General features: G+C 32.4%; 1 protein-coding gene across 1 annotated transcript in view; it reads right to left on the reverse strand.

Moving 5' to 3' along the window:
- Window positions 1-21871, reverse strand: part of LOC129953838 (unc-112-related protein) — an 80419-nt gene that overhangs the window by 11690 nt on the left and 46858 nt on the right. The window contains exon 2 of the mRNA XM_056067331.1: window positions 371-519. Within this exon, the coding sequence (XP_055923306.1) occupies window positions 371-519 (149 nt within the window). The remainder of the gene's footprint in view (window positions 1-370; window positions 520-21871) is intronic.

Below are 21871 nucleotides of genomic sequence, written 5' to 3' on the forward strand. Positions count from 1 at the left end.
TTGTCAGGAATACAGGGGACCTACAATTTGTATGCCGAATTTGAACTGATAATTTGAGAAATCACTTTTCATGACAAGACTTACTCTTATAGGATTTGTCAATTCCCAAGAGGCAATACCTGTGGAAAAAAACTTTAGGTGGCAGAGCAGAGATTGACCAAAGACCTCTCCCTTTACAGTCCTACCCACTTACCATCATGTCAAGGGTACTATAGTGTAATGCTTTATATAAACAAAAAGTAAGAAAATATCAACAAACACAAAATTCCTACAATGTCCTTTTTCTTGACTTTTCGTTAAAAGTTCGTGGGAGCAAAGTACCACACTTTAGTTTAACGATATTCTCCTTGCGCAATGAGACGAAACTTACCTGTACTCTCAAGGTTTTGTGCATGGGTGTGAAATGCAACAAACAGTCTGCATGTACGCCAACCTGATCCAATGTAGAACGAGTTCTGGTTAGCCAAATATTTTTCATCGGCCACCATAGCGCGTGATCTGACCAATCCTTTGGATTTTCTGTAAAAAAAACGAAATTTTCAATTAAATAACAATTCATTTTTAATAAACAGAAGTAAATATAAAAAAATAACTAAAGTAATGAAATGGCTTTGCTATTTAAGTTTTTCATACGAATATTTTGAGCTCTTATTTGAATTCAAATTATTTTATGCCATTTTACGTTAATGTGTTTTTGTTGTTAATTTTATTGTTTATTGACTTGTTGTTTAAACAGAGCTCTTGATGCTCTATAAATGTACATATTTAAAACCGAATAACGTATTTCTCTAGTCTTAATTTTCTATTTTAAATCCGACAAAAAGTACAGCACAAGTTTTGTTTACTCAGCTGCAATAAAGGAATCGTATAGAAATACGAGTACTATTTCTGGTCTATTTAATATTCACAATGCAAACAAATTACAATAAAAAGAAAATAGGCAAACGTTATTTTGCAATTTTCAGACAGCAAACTATTATTTCCGACAAACTTGAGTGTTTTCACGTGACAACTGCCTGGGTGTTTAAAGTCATTCAATTTATAAAACATAAAATACATCCAAATATACATATGTACATCACGCAAGTGCAACAATTAAACTGTACTATGTACTGAATACACGTCCTCAATTCCAATGGCGCCTAATAACATTTATTATTTTCAAGCGAAGGAACTCAGAGAAATGTTATTCTCGGCATGAGGTTTTGAAAGAATACAAAATGTTTAAACAAAACAGCATTGTCGTCGACCAGTCGAATGGGTGCCTCCGCCTGTCTCCGATTCCATACTAAAGTAATCATAATTTGCATGCGCGATGCAAAATTTATGCTCATAAAGAGTTTAACCGTGCTCCAATGAAAATTGCCTGATTTACTTCGTATTTGGGCATTCGGAAGTCCATTTAGTTTATAATAAGTAACCTACAATAACTTAAAGAAGCAGAGTTTTATTCCACTTAAGTCCATCAGTAATTAATGAAAATCGCGAAAGCAGTGTTCGTTCATATTCCGATAACTTGAATTTTTTAGTCGAATACAAAACAAAAATCCTTTCAAATTGAATTCCATAAATAGACTTTGCTAATTACTTTTTCTTCTTCATTCTGGAAGTTGTATTGACAGTAACAGTTTGTGTGTATGTTCATATATAAAGGGTGGTTAAATTTCAATCGCCAATGGTGTGGACCACACCTGAACGTCAAGTCGTTTTCTGTATTTATTTGACATTTATCAATTTCAGACTAACTTAATTTGAAGCATGGAGTAATACAAAATCAAGCGACGCGTTAAAGTTATTCAGGTATGTTATGAAAATAGGCGTTCAAATAAAAATCCATATTGTTCATTTCGTTAATTTTTCGGTCAATTTAATCGCTCAAATGTGCGTACAATCGGAAATTGAGCATCTGTTTTAAATGTGAAAACACCATTCTCGTACAGCTCATACTCTACAAAATATTGCAACTGTAAAAGATAGTGTGTTCGTCGTCCCCAACAACATCTCTCAGACTCGTCGTGGATGAAAATTATGCATACAGAGTTGCGTTTACACGTTTACAAGGTGGAATTGACTCAAGAACTAAAGCTTCTTGACCATGTCAAGCGTTGTCAATGGTCAGAATGGTGGCAAGAAATGGCAACAGTGGATAATCAATTTTTGAAGAAAATCATCTTTAGTGATGAAACACATTTTCACCTCAGTGGATTCGTCAATTAGCTTAACTGCTGCATTTGAGTGAATGACAATCTAAGAGTGATTGTCAAAAAACAATATAAACTAAATTGGGTGGGGCAACAGTCCGTTGAGAACTAGGGCCTAGTGACTTACAACTCTCAACCATTCCAGGGACCTACAGTTTATATGCCGAATCCGAACGTCTAATTTGAGAAAGCACTTTTTCATGACAAGAGTTACTCTTGGAGAATTTGTCAATTCCTCGCAAGAGGCTGTACGTGTGAACCAGAACCAGAGGCATAGATCGAACCCAAGACCTCTGGAATAACAGTCCAACGCACTAACCATCATGCCACGGGTCATAAAACCAATGCACCCACAAATAGTGACTGTTTTGTGCGGTTTATTAGCTGGCGCCATCATAGGGCCATATTTTCATCAAAGTGATGCAGGTCATGCAGTTACTTTGAATGGTTACGATATCGTGGGATTTCATCTTGAACTTTGTATGGCCCGAATTGGAAGATATGGATATGGACGATATTTGGTTTTAATAGGACAGTGCCACTTGACACCGTTGGACTTTTTTATAGGGATAAATTGAAAGAAAATGTGTATGTCCATAAGTTTTTAATTCAAAATCAACATCGGGCCTTAAAATTGAACCACCCTTTATATATACCACAGCATCTGGCTGAATATATATTTATCTCTATTTTTAGAAGGGATGTGGATTTGAATGCAAATTGACCTATGCATCTGGTGCTTACGTGCCAACTTGTTATTTTCCTATTTCCTCCTAGTTGATGATTCTATAGAAATTTTCAACCTTGTTTCCGCTCGCTAGCTGTCAACGTTAAACATTGCAATTTTATATCTCAAAACACAATTTATGGAAACAACTTGAGCTTGTATCAATTTAATAACAATCACATTTTACAGGCGAAGGAGACAAAGAAAGACAAAATACTTGTTTCCATTTTACACAAAAGATTAAATGGAGTTGTTTAGAAAATAAATAAATCATAGAATTCTAAAGTTCAGCTTTCAGCTAAATGGAAAAACCTGACCAACTGTCAATTTGACATAAGTAAACTTGACTTGATAGTTGGGGAAATTATTTTTGACAAAATTTTCAGTCAACTTTCCAATTAAGGCAATATTTTGGCAACTGGCCAATAAGATCCTAGACTCTTACTTTTCAGTTCTTTATGTCGTCACAACGTGCCCATCGTCTCTAAAATCAAGTAAATTCTACTTGTGTCAAAATATCAGTTGACCATATTCTTTTATTTAACTGAAAGCTACGCTTTAAATTTGTATAAAAATATTCTTTGTTAAATTCAAACACGAATAACGACTGCCATAAAAATACAACTGATAATAAGTTTTTAGCGTGGGAGTTTTATTTGTTAGATACTCAAATAAATTACCCTCACAAAAGGTAAAGGCTAGTAAAATTAAGTTCAAAGTTTGATATTTATGACACCTGAAAAATTAATGAGTTGTTTTGAATTTAAATTGAAGTACTTTAGTATTCTCAGCAGAATCCAATAATCAGGCTACGTTTGGAACCAATTTTTTGACATTTCTAGCATAATAAAAGTGTCAAATAAGAGAATCTTGTGATGTCTTTTCTGTTTCTCTGTTTTTAGAGTTGTTGATCCTGAAATTCTTCTGGAAATCATTATTTTCTAAGCTTTTATAGTTTTATTCTGGCAATTTTTTGTTGAACTTACGATTAACGTCAACTATTTACCTTCAATGGATAATACACACATAATATTTCTTTTGCATTCTTTTATTACTGTGTTTTTGTTTTATTTCGCCGCAATTATTTTTATGAAGATCTGATATAAATTTAATTTCTAAACTAAACTATCAACCTCTATTGCGTGGTTTTAATGGTGTTTTGATATAATAACAACCACTTTAAACTAAAACGCAATTGCAAAATCATTGGCCTCGCAATCTTGTCAGTTATATTTCATATCTCTGTCATGGTCTCTGTTTCCATTCATCAGAATTAAGCACAAATACTCATAAAAAATATGACTTCATACTTTATCTTATCTTGCTGCTATATTGGAATGGGAATACAAATTTGCTCTGATGTCAACAACTTGATGGATCATAAACTTTATAAGAATTGGTGATTGATATTCAGTATTTACAAAAGAAAAACGAAAATATTTGAATTTCTTTCAACTTCACGTGCATATTTGTTCGAAGATGTTTTATCGCGGATTATGAATTATTGATCAACGATAACATATATTTGAGGAAAAAATAAGAGCAGTCTTGTTAGGGATTGATGCCAAACAAGATGTCTTCAACTAATTCGAAAAAACTTACGCGAAAACAACTTTTACAATTCATGGGAAGTTACATATTTTTCAAAAATGCACATTCCGTTCGTCAAACCTATAAAGTTAATTTATCGTCGAATCATCTTCAGTCATGAAGCTTATTTCAGGCTTCACAGGTGTGTAAACATTAGCATTATAATTGTCATGAAAATCTCGAGAATCCATTGTCCCTCATATCCCGAAAATATCCATGATTTGTGACCTGTTAACATGCAAGGCTTATGGTACAGGCAAGTGATTCGTGATTTTTGTATTTATGACACTCATATCATGCAAAGTAATTTAGACTGAAGTCTGACTATAATTATCAAGCTAGTTATTGACTTATGAATTAGGAAAGATTAAGTTCCTCGTCAGTTAGTGAGCAAGTTAGTGATCATTTTATGATTTTCGGAAGTTTGAAAAGTACTTTCTTTAGTAATTAAATAATTTTTTAGTCAAAACGAGCTTAAAAATTTATAATCTTCTTACTACCTTATTATATTTTTATTAATTCATAAGTAAGTTAGTAAAGAAATGAGCTGATTGGAGTTGATTGGTATTGCCATTATTTTTTGTGATCTTTTTGTGGGTCTGTATTTCCATAAACTAGTATCTATCGGTCACTAGAAGGTAACATTAAGATAATTTTTAACGAAATAATACCGGGAATGTTAGAAACAATTTTTTTTACACCAGTTGTCCTAAAATGTGCAAGATTATAGCCAAAATGAAAGCAACGGCCTGGTCACTGATAAAGCTTCGGTTCCCATCGATCACCGAAATCAACCATCAGTGAGCGTGGTTAGTAGATAGATGGAGGACCGTCTCGAAACCTACCGCGTGCAGTTGTCATGTGTTCTTTCTGTCTTTTGTTCTTCCTTTTCTGTCCTTCTCTTAAGGTGCTGTGTTCTCTGCTCTGTATATTTATGTGCTGGCTGAGTAGAATGTAATGTAATGTTGTAAGACGAAAATGAAAATGGGGCTGCTTTCAAAATTACCTACAACTCAAATCTAACAGAAATGAACACCTGAGATGCTCTCTTAATGGCCAAATTATTAAAAAACGATTATTCCACCTTTATTCCGTGAGTTTACCAAACAAGGGAACAAGAGTTTGAAATAGCTTGAAATTTCCGCCAAGTTCCGCAGACTTGTTTTTTTTTTTCCTATGGTTTTTGACAACAAATTGCGATAATCTGTTTCTGTAAAAATGTTATAATTTTTCAATTGTTTGTGTTGCGTCTGTTTTCTGTCCAACTCTTGTGTCCCTATTTGGGTCATTGTTAACAACCGCAATAATGTTCCTCAAATTTTCCTCGGAAAACCTATATTTCTTCCTGAAATCGTCCTCGCTAAGTACATGCGCTGGATCATCCTTGGTTTTGTATATTTTTCTTTTTTTGTTGGTTGATGATTTTCCAATAATTCGAATTGGTTTTAAAACTCGACCTTCTTCGGTGGTTTAACTTAGTAAACGTCACTTAGTATTACTTTTGTTTTATTTATAACATTTTGAACTTAGTCTATGGGATAAAAATAACTCTTCGTTATTCCACGTTTATTAATTTGGCTGCAATTGTAAAAGTGGGGTAAAAGGTTTTGATTTCTTAACAGAAACGCCTTTAACCAAGTATGCAACATCTTGCATTTAAAATAAAGCCAATTCTTATTTTATCAACTTTAATTTAAATTAAATAAACAATTACTTCCAAACTAACAATTTAAGTTGAACTTTAAAAATCATTTAAACATACAAAATTAATTTTCTTACACGATTTAAGTTTTATTTGATTCACAGAAATGAAAAATAAAAAAAAAATAATTTTCATGTCCAATATGTTAAATCTAAAAATATCTCCCTCATGACATAAAATGCAAGAAAAGGTACCCTCACCCCAAAAACATTCAACATCTTTCCGAATCAACTCAGTCTACGCACACGTAAATTCCCTTTTTAGAAATGGGGACATGAATCGGGGCTGACGTCTAGTGCATTGCAATAAACTCGTAGCCAGAACAAGATTGCATGGCTGACGCTGAAGCTTAGGGCCGTTTCATTATTTTGAACATACATATGTTTTTTATGTACCTAGGTACCTACTATACCTAGTTGTACCAAATAGAAATGTGAAAGTGTCTTCGCTTAACATAAGATACATGAGTAATGCAAAAATAAGAAGAAAAGAACTTGGATTGGGTTCATTCATTCATTCTTAGGTAATTTAGTAAAATGTTGTATTCTCATTTTACTTAGAAATTTCTGTAGTTCTGTGGGATATGCTACATAAAAGAAAACAATGAACATAGATACAGATGGCCTCCTCATCATTTATAGAAACACAAAGGGTTTTATCTAAAGTAAAGTCAGCGAGAGCTAGGGCAGGAACTGGTGGTGAAATATTTCAAACGCCCACAATTGATAATACTAATTAAGTATCTACAAATTGCGATGCGTCATTCTTGAAGGAGAAACTCTGTCTATACCTATACTATTCCTTCATGGATTTAAACAACAAGTGACCAGCCAGCACAGCGCAGCGCAATGAGAAAATAACTTAGTCATCACCGCCACCACCACCGCCAACATTATATAGCCAGTATCACTAGCCCAAGCACTACCGTCTCGTTTCCGGAGCGACTATATTGTAGCACAATTAGTGGCTACGACGTGCTCGGAATTCTTTGAATACTGAAGTCGCCAAAGATGTCGTTGTCGTTTGTGCAATTTAATGTGTGCTCTGCATTTTTAATTACGTTTTATATTTAAAAAATAAATTAGGATTAATTTTTCGAGATGAGTAGCATATTGCAACGTTCAACAATGGAAGTGTAAGGACAGCATTAGCAAACATGCATAATAGGCAAACGTTATTTAGGTTATCGGAATACATGTAATGTAATAAATAGCACATTGCCGTTAAGCTAACTGCACTGAGTATTATTAAAACAGAGAAATAATTCACTTGGGAATGCATGCTTTAAAAATGAAAGATTTGATATGTTGCAGAACATTTCGGCTTAAGATTACGACTTTGTCCAACCAACCGTTAGATATTTTCTAAACTAGTCCAAGCACTAAACCATTAAACACACCTCACAACGAAAAAACAATGGCTCAAAATTTTAAACACCTATTGCTAAAGTACCTAAAGTACTGTCATGCGAGATTTCTTGGGTTCGACCCTGCCTGTGCCACCGGAAGTTTTTTCACGGGTACTGCCTCATGCAAGGAATTGACAAATTCTCCAAGAGTAATTCTTGTCATAAAAAATGCTTTCTCAAATTTGCCGTTCGGATTCGGCTTAAAACTGTAGGTCCGTTCCATCCCTGATTACAGTACTCGCACCCAGGAATGGTTGAGAGTTGTCAGTCACTAGGCCCTAGTTCTCGAACGGACTGTTGCGCCACCTAATTTTAATTGCTAAAGGGTTTGACAATTTACTAGTAAGCAATTTGCTTAATATTTAGCAATATACTATAAAGGAAATAACATTTTAAACCTTTCTTTTCGTGTTGCTTTTGGCAGACAGCTGTTCAGTAAAATTGCATCTTATTGCATCAATCTTTTGCTAGAAATAAATCTGAACATGTTTAAAAACTAAAAACAAAAATTTTACTGAAGGATTTTACTGTTGCAAATTAAGGTTCACACTATGGCAGATCTTAGAAAAAACCCAGGAGCTTCAAATCGATACCCACCATCTCTTTATCGATTTTAAAGCCGCATATGACAGCTCTACAGAGCAATGTCTAGTTTTGGCATCCCTGTCATACTTATCCGTTTGTGCATAATGACGATGGAGAATGCACGCTGCTCTATCAAGGTCGGAAAAGATCTTACCGATGCATTTGATGTCAAGACAAGGCGATGCACTGTCATGCGACTTCTTCAACATCGTTCTGGAAAGAATTGTGCAAAACTCAACTGTCCACACTAGAGGCACAATCTTCCGAAGGTCCATCCAATTACTCGGATACGCAGATGATATTGACATAATTGGAAGATCAAAGCGTGATGTCAGTGGAGCGTTTTTGAGCATTGCGACGGAAGCGAAGAAGATAGGTTTAGTGGCCAATGAGGGCAAGACCAAGTATATGCTGTCATCAAAAAAGGATACTGAACGACGACGTCTTGGACAAAACGTCACCATGGACAGCTATAACTTTGAGGTAGTTAAGGATTTTGTCCAGCTAGGCACTGCTATCAATACAGACAACGACACCAGCGCTGAAATCAAACGAAGAATAACTCTTGCAAATCGCTGCTTCTTTGGACTTAGAAGGCAATTGAGAAGTAAAGTTGTCTCTCGAGCATCTAAAATCACCATCTATAAGACACTCATCATCCCGGTTCTCATTTATGGCGCTGTGGCCTGGGCCCTGTCAAAGAAAGATGAGAGCGTCTTAGGATGCTTTGAGAGAAAAATTATTCGGGTGATTTTTGGTCCCGTACGCATAGATGGAGAATGGAGGAGAAGATATAACGACGAACTGTACGGGCTGTACAGCGACACTGACCTAGTTAGCAGAATTAAAGTCCAACGGCTTAGATGGCTAGGTCATGTAGAGCGGATGGACATCAACGCTCCAGCCCGGAAGGTCTTCGAATCCAATCCCGAGGGACGGGCGGAGCAGTAGAGGAAGACCGCGACTCAGGTGGCGCACCCAGGTGGGAGAGGACCTCAACCAACTTGGAGTGCGAAACTGGAGACAGCTAGCTAAGGACCGAGCTGGCGGGAGACGCATGTTGGTTGAGGCCCAGGTCCGCCCCGGACTGTAGCGCCACCTTAAGTAAAAAAATTAAGGTTCCCCTTTTTGCAATTTAAAACTAAGCTTAACTGGCTGCCAGCAGCACTATATAATGTTTTCATGTTTAAACCGCCCAAAATTTTTCCTTTTGAAATGGGAGCCAATGTTTTTCGAGAAACTAAATTCCCGATAAAATATATGTTTAATTTGTTTTATATCCGACATTAATCATCTTCATGGTTTTATTTTTCTATTTTCCAAAAAAGAATCAACTGAACGCTCCTAAAACAATTTAAAAACGAACCTAATCCACCATTTTTAATTATCAAAGTTTCAAATGATTCCAATTTTAATTTTTAACTTTAATAAAATGTTTGGAGATAGCAATAAAATTGCTTGTTAAGTATCGTTGTATATAGATTCAAATTTTGAGAAATTCCTTTAAAATTTCAATAGAGCTTCAATTCCTTATTACATATCGATTAAAAAAGTCTCTTCTGGTTCTCCTAGCGACAGTGAAGACGGACCAGAAAGAATTTGTGTGTACCATCAAGCGAAATCATTACTGTTTGAATATCCACATTTCATATCGAAATATATAATGTAGTAAGAATATACTCGTATAACTTTAAAAAAAAATATACTTTTCCCAAAAATACCTCACAGTCACAGGGGTGAAATTCCAAAGAATTCATTGGCACATCTTCCCTTAGTTTTCATTAGCAATGGCAGCTACTAGACAAGTTTGTACATTTGATTTTGCGAATATGGTTTTTTTAAAAAGGTTTTTGAATTTTTATTTATTTTTTTTTGCGCTCTAATATCTACATACTTGTTTAAGTTAATAAATCACTCACAGCCCGCAGCAAATTTGCATACAATTAATTTTTTTCTGGTGCTCCACTTATAATAAAACAACAATAACAATACTTGAACAACCAGACATTCTCCACATGCCCAGAAGCTGATAAATTGGCGACCTTAACAAAGAGTTGTCCTGCATACGAGTAGTAACAGTCTGTGTAGCCTCACTTTCTTTATAACAAATGAGAACATTGATATTTCAAGGGGGAAAATGTCTTTTTCTCGAACGACGAACAGTCGTATAGTGGCGCAAGTGAGGGCTTGAATTGAGAAAAAATGTGCTCCAATATTTCACTGTTCTCCTTAATCATTACCCGCGTTTTGTTGGAAAATCTACCAATAGTAAAGTAGGATTTTACGCGAATAACAAAAATAATATCCGCAGTATGGATACTACCGATAAAAGTTAAAGTAGAATCTTACTACGGATGGGTTTTTTACATTTATACGAGTCTCGAATGGATTTTATGTGATTTCTTTCTCAAATATTGGTACCATTGATATTGAATTTGTATCTCGATGGCTGTGTTCGTTGAGTAGTTGTGCATTTGGAATCATGTGTTTTCCATTTGGGAAAAAAATCAATCTATTACTGTTGATTTTATTTAATTTTGTTAGTGAAAATAGACTAACTGGGTTTATTTTGCAAGAGAAAACAATAGAAAAGGTAATTAAGGTTTTCTATGTTTCCACCAAAGGTTTATCTCAGTTTAGATTAAATAAATATTAATGGTGTTTCCACCGCATAAGAAGATTTAAAAAATGATTGAGTTTGACAGCACTTTCTAAAATTCAAATGGTGTTTCGGTGTTTCTTATGAAGTGCAAGTGAGATAGTTTGATTTGTGTTAAACAATGAAGAACTGAATAGTTCAGCACCATATAAAAATATATTACCTACTCCGTGTGCAATTTATTTTTAAATTGTATTAAAACAAAACTTAATTTTTTTTAACAAAAACATGCAAATAAATAGACCATAATACATTATCTGTAAAACCAACTTCTCCACAGAGATTTTTCTTCACAAATTTCGACTCGACTCCGATTACCGGCCGGAATCGAGTCGAATCAAGCTCATTTCAACTCGATTCAGGTATATAAAGAATTGAGCTTCAAGCTCGCTTCAACACCACATGTTAATGTAGTAGTGTACGAACAAACCCCCTCCTTGAAGCAAATGTTATATGAACTTTTTTTTATAGAATTTTAATTTCCACATGTTTTCTTAACATTTCTTCTTGAAAATTGTCCATTTTATTAATTAAAATGTCCAAGTAAATTTTAACATTTGATTTTCACAAAACTTTCTTATATTTGTGTTTTTTTATTATTATTCTGACAGATATTCTTTCAGTTGTACCAATTTGTAAATACAAAAATCTGGCTTCTGCCGATGCGTTTTCTTGGGAGTTTTCCACTATACTATTTATAAAATGCCAAAAAAACACTGGTATTATATGAATTTGTCCACAATTTTAAGATTAAGATTTTTAAAGTATTAACTTTCAAACAAGAAATAATAATTTACAAAATTCGAAACATGTTGGAGAAAATTATTTACAAAAATAAATTATGGGTTGAAAAAGTCCTTTGAAAACGTCGGCCTAGGAACTTACAACGCTCAAACATTCCTGTTGGCCAGTAATGTTGTCAGGAATAAAGGGGGCCTACTGCTTTAAGTCGAATTCGATAGTACGATACGGCTTACTAGGGGAAGCACTTTTCATGAAAAGAATTACTCTTGGAGGCAGTATCCGTGAAATAAGCTTAAAATGCCCCACCTCGAGATTAAGCCGAAGACCTCTGACATGACAGTCCTACGGTCTAACTATCATTCCAAGGGTTATCTATGAAATCGAAAAATTAATTTTCTGTTTAAGATATAGCTCCCACTGTATTGCGAGTTAATTTTTGGCTTGCAAAAATTCCGATCACAGGACATCACATTACTGCTTTGCCACGCTGCGCCGCCGTTGTGGTATTCTTATAAATTAACAATTTATGATGATGTGGGTGATGTCAGAAATTATTTTTAGCTGAATGTTTGTCAAAAGCGAATTTCTGTCAAAGCGAGAAGAAAGAAATAAGATAAATTAAACTTAACTCAATAACAAATCATTTGTTGAATTCCTCGCGTGCCATCTGACATCACCGACTAAAGATCACTTCTTTCTTTTTTTTCGTAATAGTCTTTGAGGTATAGTTTTATTTTACCATAATCATCGACTAAAATACATTCAAAAGCTATTTTAACGATTTTTAAAGTCATAAACATATTAAAATAGTTCCACCCAAAAGTTTAGTGAGCCTTTAAAATAAGTTGCCACTTCGATTTAAATTGATTTATTGCAATTAGAGAAGCTTTTAAATCAAAACATGCTTCACTCGAAACAACAACAAAAGAAACCTGTCCTATTATTAACAACACCACATAGGAATACCAGACTATAACGCTGTGTCATTGCATTGCTCGCGGTTTAAGTTCAGCTCAGTGAGCCAACTTTATTCTGCAGAACCATCGATAGAAGCTATTTTTCATCATTTGGGTCCGCCCTATTCTAACCATCTATGCCAAGAAAGTGCAAAATAGATTTCTTTAAATTTACATCTTATAAATGGTGTGGATATCGACTGGGGCTGTTTGTATATGCAACATTATCGGATAAAGATATACATCAATGCGGCATCCACAAAAGCTTCTATAGGCGGCTATGACGACGACGACGGCGACGATATGCAGATCGGACGCGGACCATCATTAATGGGGCCATTTAGAGAGACGGGAGAAAATTTATGCGATCAACACGGAAGCTGCACTGATGTATGATGTCGAAGATGTTAAACGATTTTTATGTCGTGGCTTGTGAGCACGCAGCTCAATTGACCTACATAGTTTGTGCAGACATTCTTCTGAAGTTCTTGTCTTCGACGTCGATGTATGTCGTCGCGTTCGTGTTATGTTGTTGATGTTCGAGCTTGTATCTAATACAAGTACTGAATGCTACTGAATGAAATTTACTATGAAGTGTAACTGATGAGCATAGGTATAGATTCTCTTTTCACTTTCTAAAAACACGGCTATAGGAATCTTGTTAGCATAAGGTTATGTTCTTGCAAGTAGCTTGTCGTTTATATGTGCAAAATGTATGAACATCAAAATATATTTAAACGACATCTTTTTTGAAAGTTATTTTTGAAATAGACGCAAAAGAAATATATACATAGATGTACAAAAAATGTGCTACAAAACTCAAAACATTATTCTGAAACCTGAATTGTGAATAACTCTGTCCATCATATTGCACTTGAAGGAAACTTATGTTTTTATACTTACTTTTATGAAAATAATAATATCTTTATACCTAATTATAACAAGGCCAACTTTGATGCAATGAATGAGTATTTTGTATCTATTTCTTGAGAATCGCGTTTATCTAAAACCCAATTGGATAACGCTAATGATACTCTAGTATCTATTGTCAATGAATCTGTACGTTGATTTGTTCTAAACAAAAAAGCCAAATCTAGGAGTAATCATGCCATGATTCAAATTTGAAGTCTAAGCATTTGTTTATTCAAAAAGAATTCGATACGCTTAATACATTTTTAAATCAGGCTTATTTGTTCTCTATTGAGTCAAATATTAAATATAAAAGTGAACATTTTTGGAAGAACATTAACGCTAAGCGTAAAAGCAATGGGTATCCAAACCAAACGGGCCTTTCTGTGACATTCAGTCAGGCTTCTTCCTTGCTATGCGGCCAAAGAGTCCAGCTTCGCGCAACCTTCTTTTGACAGTGTATACAGATGGTCCACTATCTGCTTCACCAAACACTGCCCTCATAATTTCCCTCGCAGTTGTAAAAGGTTTTTTTTTGCTCTCAACAATTAGTCCATCGTCTCTATGAGAGGTTGGCTTTCGTGGTATTTTTTCTTTTGCATTATTTTCTTGAAACATTGAACAGCATTAAATACCATCTTCTTTCACAATTTTAAAATGTTAGAAATATCCCTATAAAATTTTCCTTCTTTATGATGGCTCAAAATTTCACGTCATTTGATTTGTTTTTCCCCATTTTGATGACCTAACTAAGCAATTAAAATTCAATTGTCGAAAAGACTATATACAAAAGTGTAACTTACAATGCCCAAAAATAAATTTTTAATCTTAAAAGTCTCAAAATAATGTTTGTTTCTAATTTTGTGCACGATCTATTTTGTGGTTTTGTGCTTTTTGCTTTACTTTAATGACAAAATAACGGTGTCCTATGTAACTATTATGATTTTAAAGTGAAGTTGGCTAGGTTTCAATGTAAAAGAAAAAAAAGATGGCCGCATTTATTTAAAGCAAAACATAATAATCGGCAGTTGAAGTTTGACCTGAAAAGTGTGTCTAATTGTATGTATACATATATTAAAACTTGTCTAACTCAATTTGTCTACAAAAACGACAAAAACTTATTCTAAAAATATAGATGGAATATTCAAAGGTATAAAAAATACCTTTAGGTCAAAACTCCAAACATCACCTTGCTACGACTGTGAAGTCCAAGCTGTACAAAATCAAGGTAAGACTACAAGATCATCATCATAACCAATCAAAAATAGATATTTTATATATGGTAAGGGTTTTAAGGAAACAAAGATAATTTCTTTTAATTCAGGCGTAAAAATGAAATTTCATACGTTATCACAGCTGTTACAAAAGCAACACTATGTCAGATTCTTAGCACATGTCTTTGTTTCATTATGTTGAGTACCATGATCGTATTTCAAGATTTTTATTTTTGTTCATATTGGCACATGTCCGGAATTTCGTCTGCCTGACTGCACGTGAGTTAAATGGAAAAGCGCATTTATATGTACCTACATTTTGTTGAACAGCATTCTAAAGTTAAAATGAAACCCTGAAGTTCATGCCAAGATAGTACATTTATCTACCTCTACACCTTATATTTTATTAAATAGCTCTTTTGTTTATCTATTTTCCTTGTAAAAATATATATTCAACAGCAACAAAATCAACAAAATTACAGGGAAATAGAAAAACAAAATAAAAAACATGATGCAACACCATATTGCACTCAGAAAGTACTCCAATTTCCAATTAAACTGCATTAGAGAAGCTCTTTCAAAATAAACGCATTCCGGGGAGATAACTTTTTGACCTTTTGCAGCCGATTCGTCGCATAGTGGAACAAACAATAACGAATTGAATGAAATTTTAATAAATTAACACTTGCAATTAGGGAAGCACATTAGGCATGTTTGTTTACTTTCTGTACTTATTTCTTTAATTTTTTTCATAATTCCAGTTTTTAAGTATAGATTTGAAAATTTAAAAAAAAATGTTCCTTGAACTATTTTCATAAAAATTCAAGTGTGACTTTTTATTTAAACTATCAAGTGGGAAGGAGATACAATTATTATAAGACGTTGAAATGTAAAACCTTATTTCAGTATTAAAATTGGCACTTCATATTCAAGAAAAACATTAACTGCCATTTTCATGAGACGGAAGGTACATAATTTTAAAAAAAAATACACCAATGCACAAAGGTTCCACTCCCGAATAAAGGCGGCCATAATTACTAACTCACTTGATAAAATCTAAAAATTATTGGTCTCAAAACGTTTCGAGCTCCCTGATTTCGAATCTGCAATCAGTTTTAAGCTTTCTCGTCATGACTTTGAGATACGTTCGGTAAAGATTTGTATTGCAAACTTTTCATGACATTTCTCTTGTATGATCTCGACGAAACAGTTTTAAGTTTTTATTTGTAACCTCTGCAGCCTCTTTAGATAGTTCTCCTATTGGTAAAAGAGCATTATTGATTATGTCTGATCCATGAAGTTGAAGGTTGCCACGCAGAAGTTGAAGATCGCCATACAGGAGTTGATTATTGCAAATAATTGTATTAAGCCTCCTGAATAATTTTTAACAAGGAGTCATCTTTTTCGGCAAGTTTTTTTTCCAGAAATACATATGTTTTTTACAAATATATACGATTATAATTTCCAATACTTTATAATCTGCATTTGGAATGTCATCTAAGGACTTGGAAATGATATCTAATAATTAATGGGACTTATTTCTTTCGGTTCCATTTCCATTTAACCAATGCTGAAGCAGAAACATTCTTGTAAATGAGTCAGTTAAAGTGTACCAAATGTAAAAGTTATTTTCCTGACTAAATATAAATTCATCCCACTGTATAAAGGCAGACGCCCATAATTGATGTTGATTATTTATATATTCTTCTCAGAATAGTGTCATATAGGTCTTATTAGAATATAGACCATGCATTTCGAAATTACATTGGCATTTAAGTGAAATTTTGATTGAATCTACAAACGAGGCAATAATATCTGGTTCAATTCAAATGATAGAGCCGCTCCATTATGTACTTATGCACATGTATATATCTTCAAAAACATTTAATAAATTGGTTTTGCAACCAATTTAGAATTCTTCATTAAGAAGAATTTCTTTAAGTAGCCATTTTAGTTTATTAATTGTTTATCTGGATTGCATTATTTTTTGTTTCAATTGGTTTTTGTTCAATCAAAATAGCGATGACGATAACATTCGAAAATGAAGAATGTGAATGTTGCAAGTTTTGTATGTTATAAAATAGGCGTGGTGATTTTTGATTGATTAATTATTTTTATATTGTTTTCTAAAAGGCGTTCTGCATTGAAATATTGTAAATACTTGATTGATGTATGAAATTGGAAAGATTTACAATTTCCAGGAAGACTTTTTTGAACAAAAACATCGTTGCTGAAAACGCCGATTGCTCCATCAGCATTTCGATACGTTTCTTAATATTTACATTGAAACATCCATTTAACAAGAAAAAAGATACAATGTTTGGTTTTTTAATAAAATATTGTTGTAAATGCTTTGAAGTAGGTACTTGAGCATTTTAAGGTACAACGTTACAATAGTCAACAAAATAAATGTTTTTTTTTCTGCTGGAAAATTCAAAAAGTGCTTTTTCAAAAAGTAATTTTTCGCAGTATTATAATCTAACATTATAATTCCTCCAACAAGTCGTCTGTTGCAACTATGAGACTAAGGTAAAATAAAACATAGTTCTTAAATTTAAAATGTATGGTGCTTTTGCAGATATTTGAACACTTAGTTTCGTGAAGTTTTCATTAAATATGACTGGATTGATATGATTTTTTAGAAGGAGATTGTTTGTTGAGTGTTTTTGAAAATCAATTTTTATTACACTTTTGGCCCCGAATTTCAGATATTTTCAAAAATGTCTTCGGTTTAAAAAACAATGACCCATATTCCATCTGCATACCTGTGAACATATTTTTTCTGTCTTTGTTTTTCAATGCAATTAGATTTTTCGTTCGATATTGGTAAAATAATACAATTGTTTGAATTTCAGCTTTTTATTTTTAATGCAAATCTTTGAAAGGAGACCATTATTCAATAAGCAGGTATGTTAAGAACTTTACGAAAAGCAATTCAAATTTCTGAAAAAGAAGTATTCATAATTAAAATATAACAGGTTCCTAAGTTATGCAACGAAAAAGCAGAAAAGCTTAAGGCTCCAATAAAAAATGCAATCCGAAAAACGCGATACGCTAACGCTTTTTAAGAAAAATTTGGAGATGTGTAGGGCTAGGATTTCCATGCAAATGCATATTTTTTTTTGACAAACTTTATAATTATTATCTTTACTAATCATTATTTTCTTTTAAAATGGCATTCAATTGTTAGTGCATATTTTTGCATATTTGATATTAAATGAGTATTTTGCATATTTTTGCATATTTCTATAATGCATATTGATCGTTCATATTTTAAAAAAAAATACATAAAATTAAGAAAACTTCGGTTTAAAAGAATTGCAAACGGACCATTAACATTAAAATCAATGAACTAGGTGAAAATACAAACAAATTCTTCTCTTTTTAACCGATGTGGCACCGTACATGGTTAAGGCAGCTAGAGGGTTAAAACTCTTATATCCGAAGTTGATACATGTTACGTGTTTAGCTTATGCACTGCATCGAATTGTAGAGGAAATCCGAAGTAATTTTAAAAATGCAGATTTATTGGTGCAAAATGGAAAACAAATATTTTTAAGGGCAACATCTCTTCCACCACAGCCTATTGTTACCAGGTGGGGAACCTGGCTACAAGCAGCTGTCTTTTACGCAAAGCACTATTAGGAAAATTGAGGAAGTGGTTAATAATTTCGATGATTCTGATGCTGTTGCAATTAAAAATGCAAAAGAGATATTGAACCAGCTTTTACTTAAAAGCCAAATAATATTCCTTAGCTCAAACTGCAGTTTTTCTTGTGATAGCTTAACAAAGCTTAAGGGAAGGCACTCATTAAAAAATCAAATTGATTTAGTTGAAGATGCTGTTGTAAAAAACAACTGCTGTTAAAAATCTATTGCTCCAGTCATACAAAAGAAGCTTGAGAATGTTATAGTAAAAAATTAAGGGTTTTCAACAATGAATAATAATATGCAAGGTATTTACATTGAGCTGCAGTTACGAAAATTATTTGAGAAGTTTTACAACCGATGAAATGTCTGCCTTTAAGAACGCAACACTTAATTCATTTGACGTAAAGCTTTATTTTTAAAAACTTTAAGAAGAATTTCATGATTTATGTCAATTTTTCTATTCTTTGTGTTATTTAAAAAAAATGTATTTTAAGTAATGTCTTTTTCTTACGTTGATGTAATTTTTATTTATTGTTAATGTTTTGTGAATTTTTAATTTTTCAATGTACCTACTTGTTTTTTAGTTCCTTTAAATGATAAAATAAAAAACTGATTTTCTTTATAAAAGCTGTATATTTATTTTTTTTGTGTTCATTGAAAAGAGGGAGTTACAAGGTTAAATATATGATTTTAAATGCATATTATATGTGCATATTTCCCATTTTTAAGAGCATATTTAACATATTAGCGCCTATGTTATATAGTGGCAATACTAAGTATGAATGAAGTATATATTGAATTCTCTTTTCATTTACATAAAAAAGTTACGTAAAGTATATGTTATAAAAATATGATTAATCATGTCACTTGTGGTTCGACAGTCAAGTTGCCAACATTAAGTTAAATTATAATACATGAATTAAAACTAAACGGTTCAGTGTTATTTAAAGACAGAACAGCCCTTTTTTTGACATAGACATGTGTATTATTTTGCTAAGTTCGTAAAAAAGCTAGTATCTAAATAAAATACATTTTATTTTTTTAATTAGTCTTGTACATCATACATCATTCTCTTAGAACAACGCGTTTTACATAGGGAAGTGTTATATAGTACGTTTGAAAAAATACAAACACATTGTACGTAAATGTTACTAATTTAAAAAGTGACAGCTCAGAAATTACAATTTTCTTGGCATAAAAAATTTGTTTCATCATACTTCTCTGTCACTTTGAGAACTGACTTATGGAAATTATTCTTGCTTAATTCATATGCATTGGAATACAAATTAAATTTATTATTAGATCATCAAATGCGCAAATGAATAAAAACGAATAAAAAAACAACAATATCAGTTCCGCTCTCAAACTATTTTTTTTGGCAAAAGCAATGGTTTACTTTTGGATTTTGTTTGCGACAAATTTGTCACACTTTGTTGATAATCTTTTATAAAATTTAAATTGGCAAATGAACAACTCGGTCAAACAAACTTTGGTCGTAATTCAAATTTAGGTAGATACAGAATTCATCATTTGCTTTAAGAAAACATAAATACATAGAATTTACGTACATAAGTATACAGAGTATATATATTTTGTACATACATAATATTAAATATGTATATATATTTTACTTTCAAGTTTTCAATCGTTTGATGATTCTTGATTTTCTATTCAAGGTAAGTGATTTGCTAAAAATACTTCAAAAACAAACAAATAGAAAGATACGACAAGTTTCATTAATCAAGATTATATTCTAAAATTAAAATTTTATAATTGAAAACAAATAAATATGAAAATATAAAAATATAAGATGTCCAGGCACACAGTGGCTCAGTTTGAGAAAAAAAATTATTGTGATAAAATTCACCATAATATGCATTACACATTATGAGATTCATTACATCATGTCTTGATGTTGATGATGCAACTCCGAAGTATAGATATAATGACTTTCAAAAGATCTTTTAAAAGGAAAGTGATTCCTATGCAAATATCAACTATCGATTGATAATTGATAATGGTCAAAGTTTAGCATTTAACCAGATAATTTATAAGTCTCTCATAATAAAGTTATAACAAAAACGCTGTGGATAACAAGAAAAAAAATGCTTAATTTCTTAATAGTGGAAAGCCATATAGAGCAACTGTCATCTAAAAAGTAATAACCGTAATTGATTGTCAAGACTTTTGGTAGTTTAGTTTATCTAACTTAACAATTTTACAGGAAAAAATGGGTTGGGTTCGATATCCCGGGTATCAGTAATCCTGTTTCTTATAATCCTGTTTTTTATAAACCCGTTTTTTACTATCCCGATTTTGCAATCAAAACTAATTGTTTTATGTTTAAAAATCGCGCGATTCCTTAAAACAACTAGCCTTGATTGCAAAATCGAAGAAAAATTAAAACAAATTAAAAAATGAGATATTTTTCTAGATTCATTTAATTGTAACCTTTGATAAATACAACATATCAAAAAATAAGATGCATTATAAAACTTTTTTTTTCGGGATTTGTTAAAAACGGGATTTTAAAAAGCTTGATTCCGATACTCTCCCGAAAAAAAAAATCATATTGGACTACTGTGCTCGCAAGATCAACTCTGGCAGTTTATAAGGCTTTGTTTTTTTTGCTGCCGTGACGCTGGATTGAGATTGATTTATGCATTGTCTAGGAATTATTATAATGAGCTTAGCTTTTGATTGTAAAATAATTACTGTCTTAGAAGTGCTTTGTTATCGGATTAGGATTTATGAATGATTTTTAATCAAACTCGTAATTGTACGTGAATATACAAATAAGGCATTGTTTTCGAGTCTTATTGATTATATTTTAATGCCAAATCACTTCTGAAGAATTTGATTTGTTTGCAGGAAAAACATTTCTTATGTATAGATATTTTATATACTATAAAGTTGGGAACATTTTAAAGATTTAATTTTATATAAAAGACAAATAGACATTTGCATAAGATGCTTTCAAAAAACATTTATGAATTAAGTTTTCCTGAATTTGATCTCGACATGTCTCATCGCCACGTTCGTCGTAATTGCAAACTTCAGGAGAAAACTAGATTTCACCGGAGGCAAAACTTATTTTCGACGCCTCTGCAAACGTACAAACATAAAGTCTGTGTTGACTTTTTTAGTCTACAAAAAATATAAAATTGATTGATAATTATAACAACAAATTCCATTAGGTAGTTGATGGGCGTAGGTGAAACTTCTGTTACGTCTATTTTGTGTACATATCAAAAAAAGGAGAAAAGCTTGTTTTTAAAATGTCAATCAAATTTAAAACGAATTCCGTAGACAATGTTGTTGTACGAAGCTTAATTGGATTTTAAACAAGTAGGCAATCGTATATTTATATGTAAGTTTATTAATTATAATCAGTTCAAAGTGAAACTTAATGAGTTATCTTAATTGCGTAAATTATTTTTCAATGGATTAATTCAATACTAATTTTGCAAGCAGTAGCTTTCTTTGTCAATATATAAGCGTCTTTGAAGTTTTGACAATCTATTA

The sequence above is a fragment of the Eupeodes corollae genome, chromosome 1, assembly GCF_945859685.1.
Source record: "Eupeodes corollae chromosome 1, idEupCoro1.1, whole genome shotgun sequence".
In the NCBI taxonomy this organism is placed as follows: domain Eukaryota; kingdom Metazoa; phylum Arthropoda; class Insecta; order Diptera; family Syrphidae; genus Eupeodes; species Eupeodes corollae.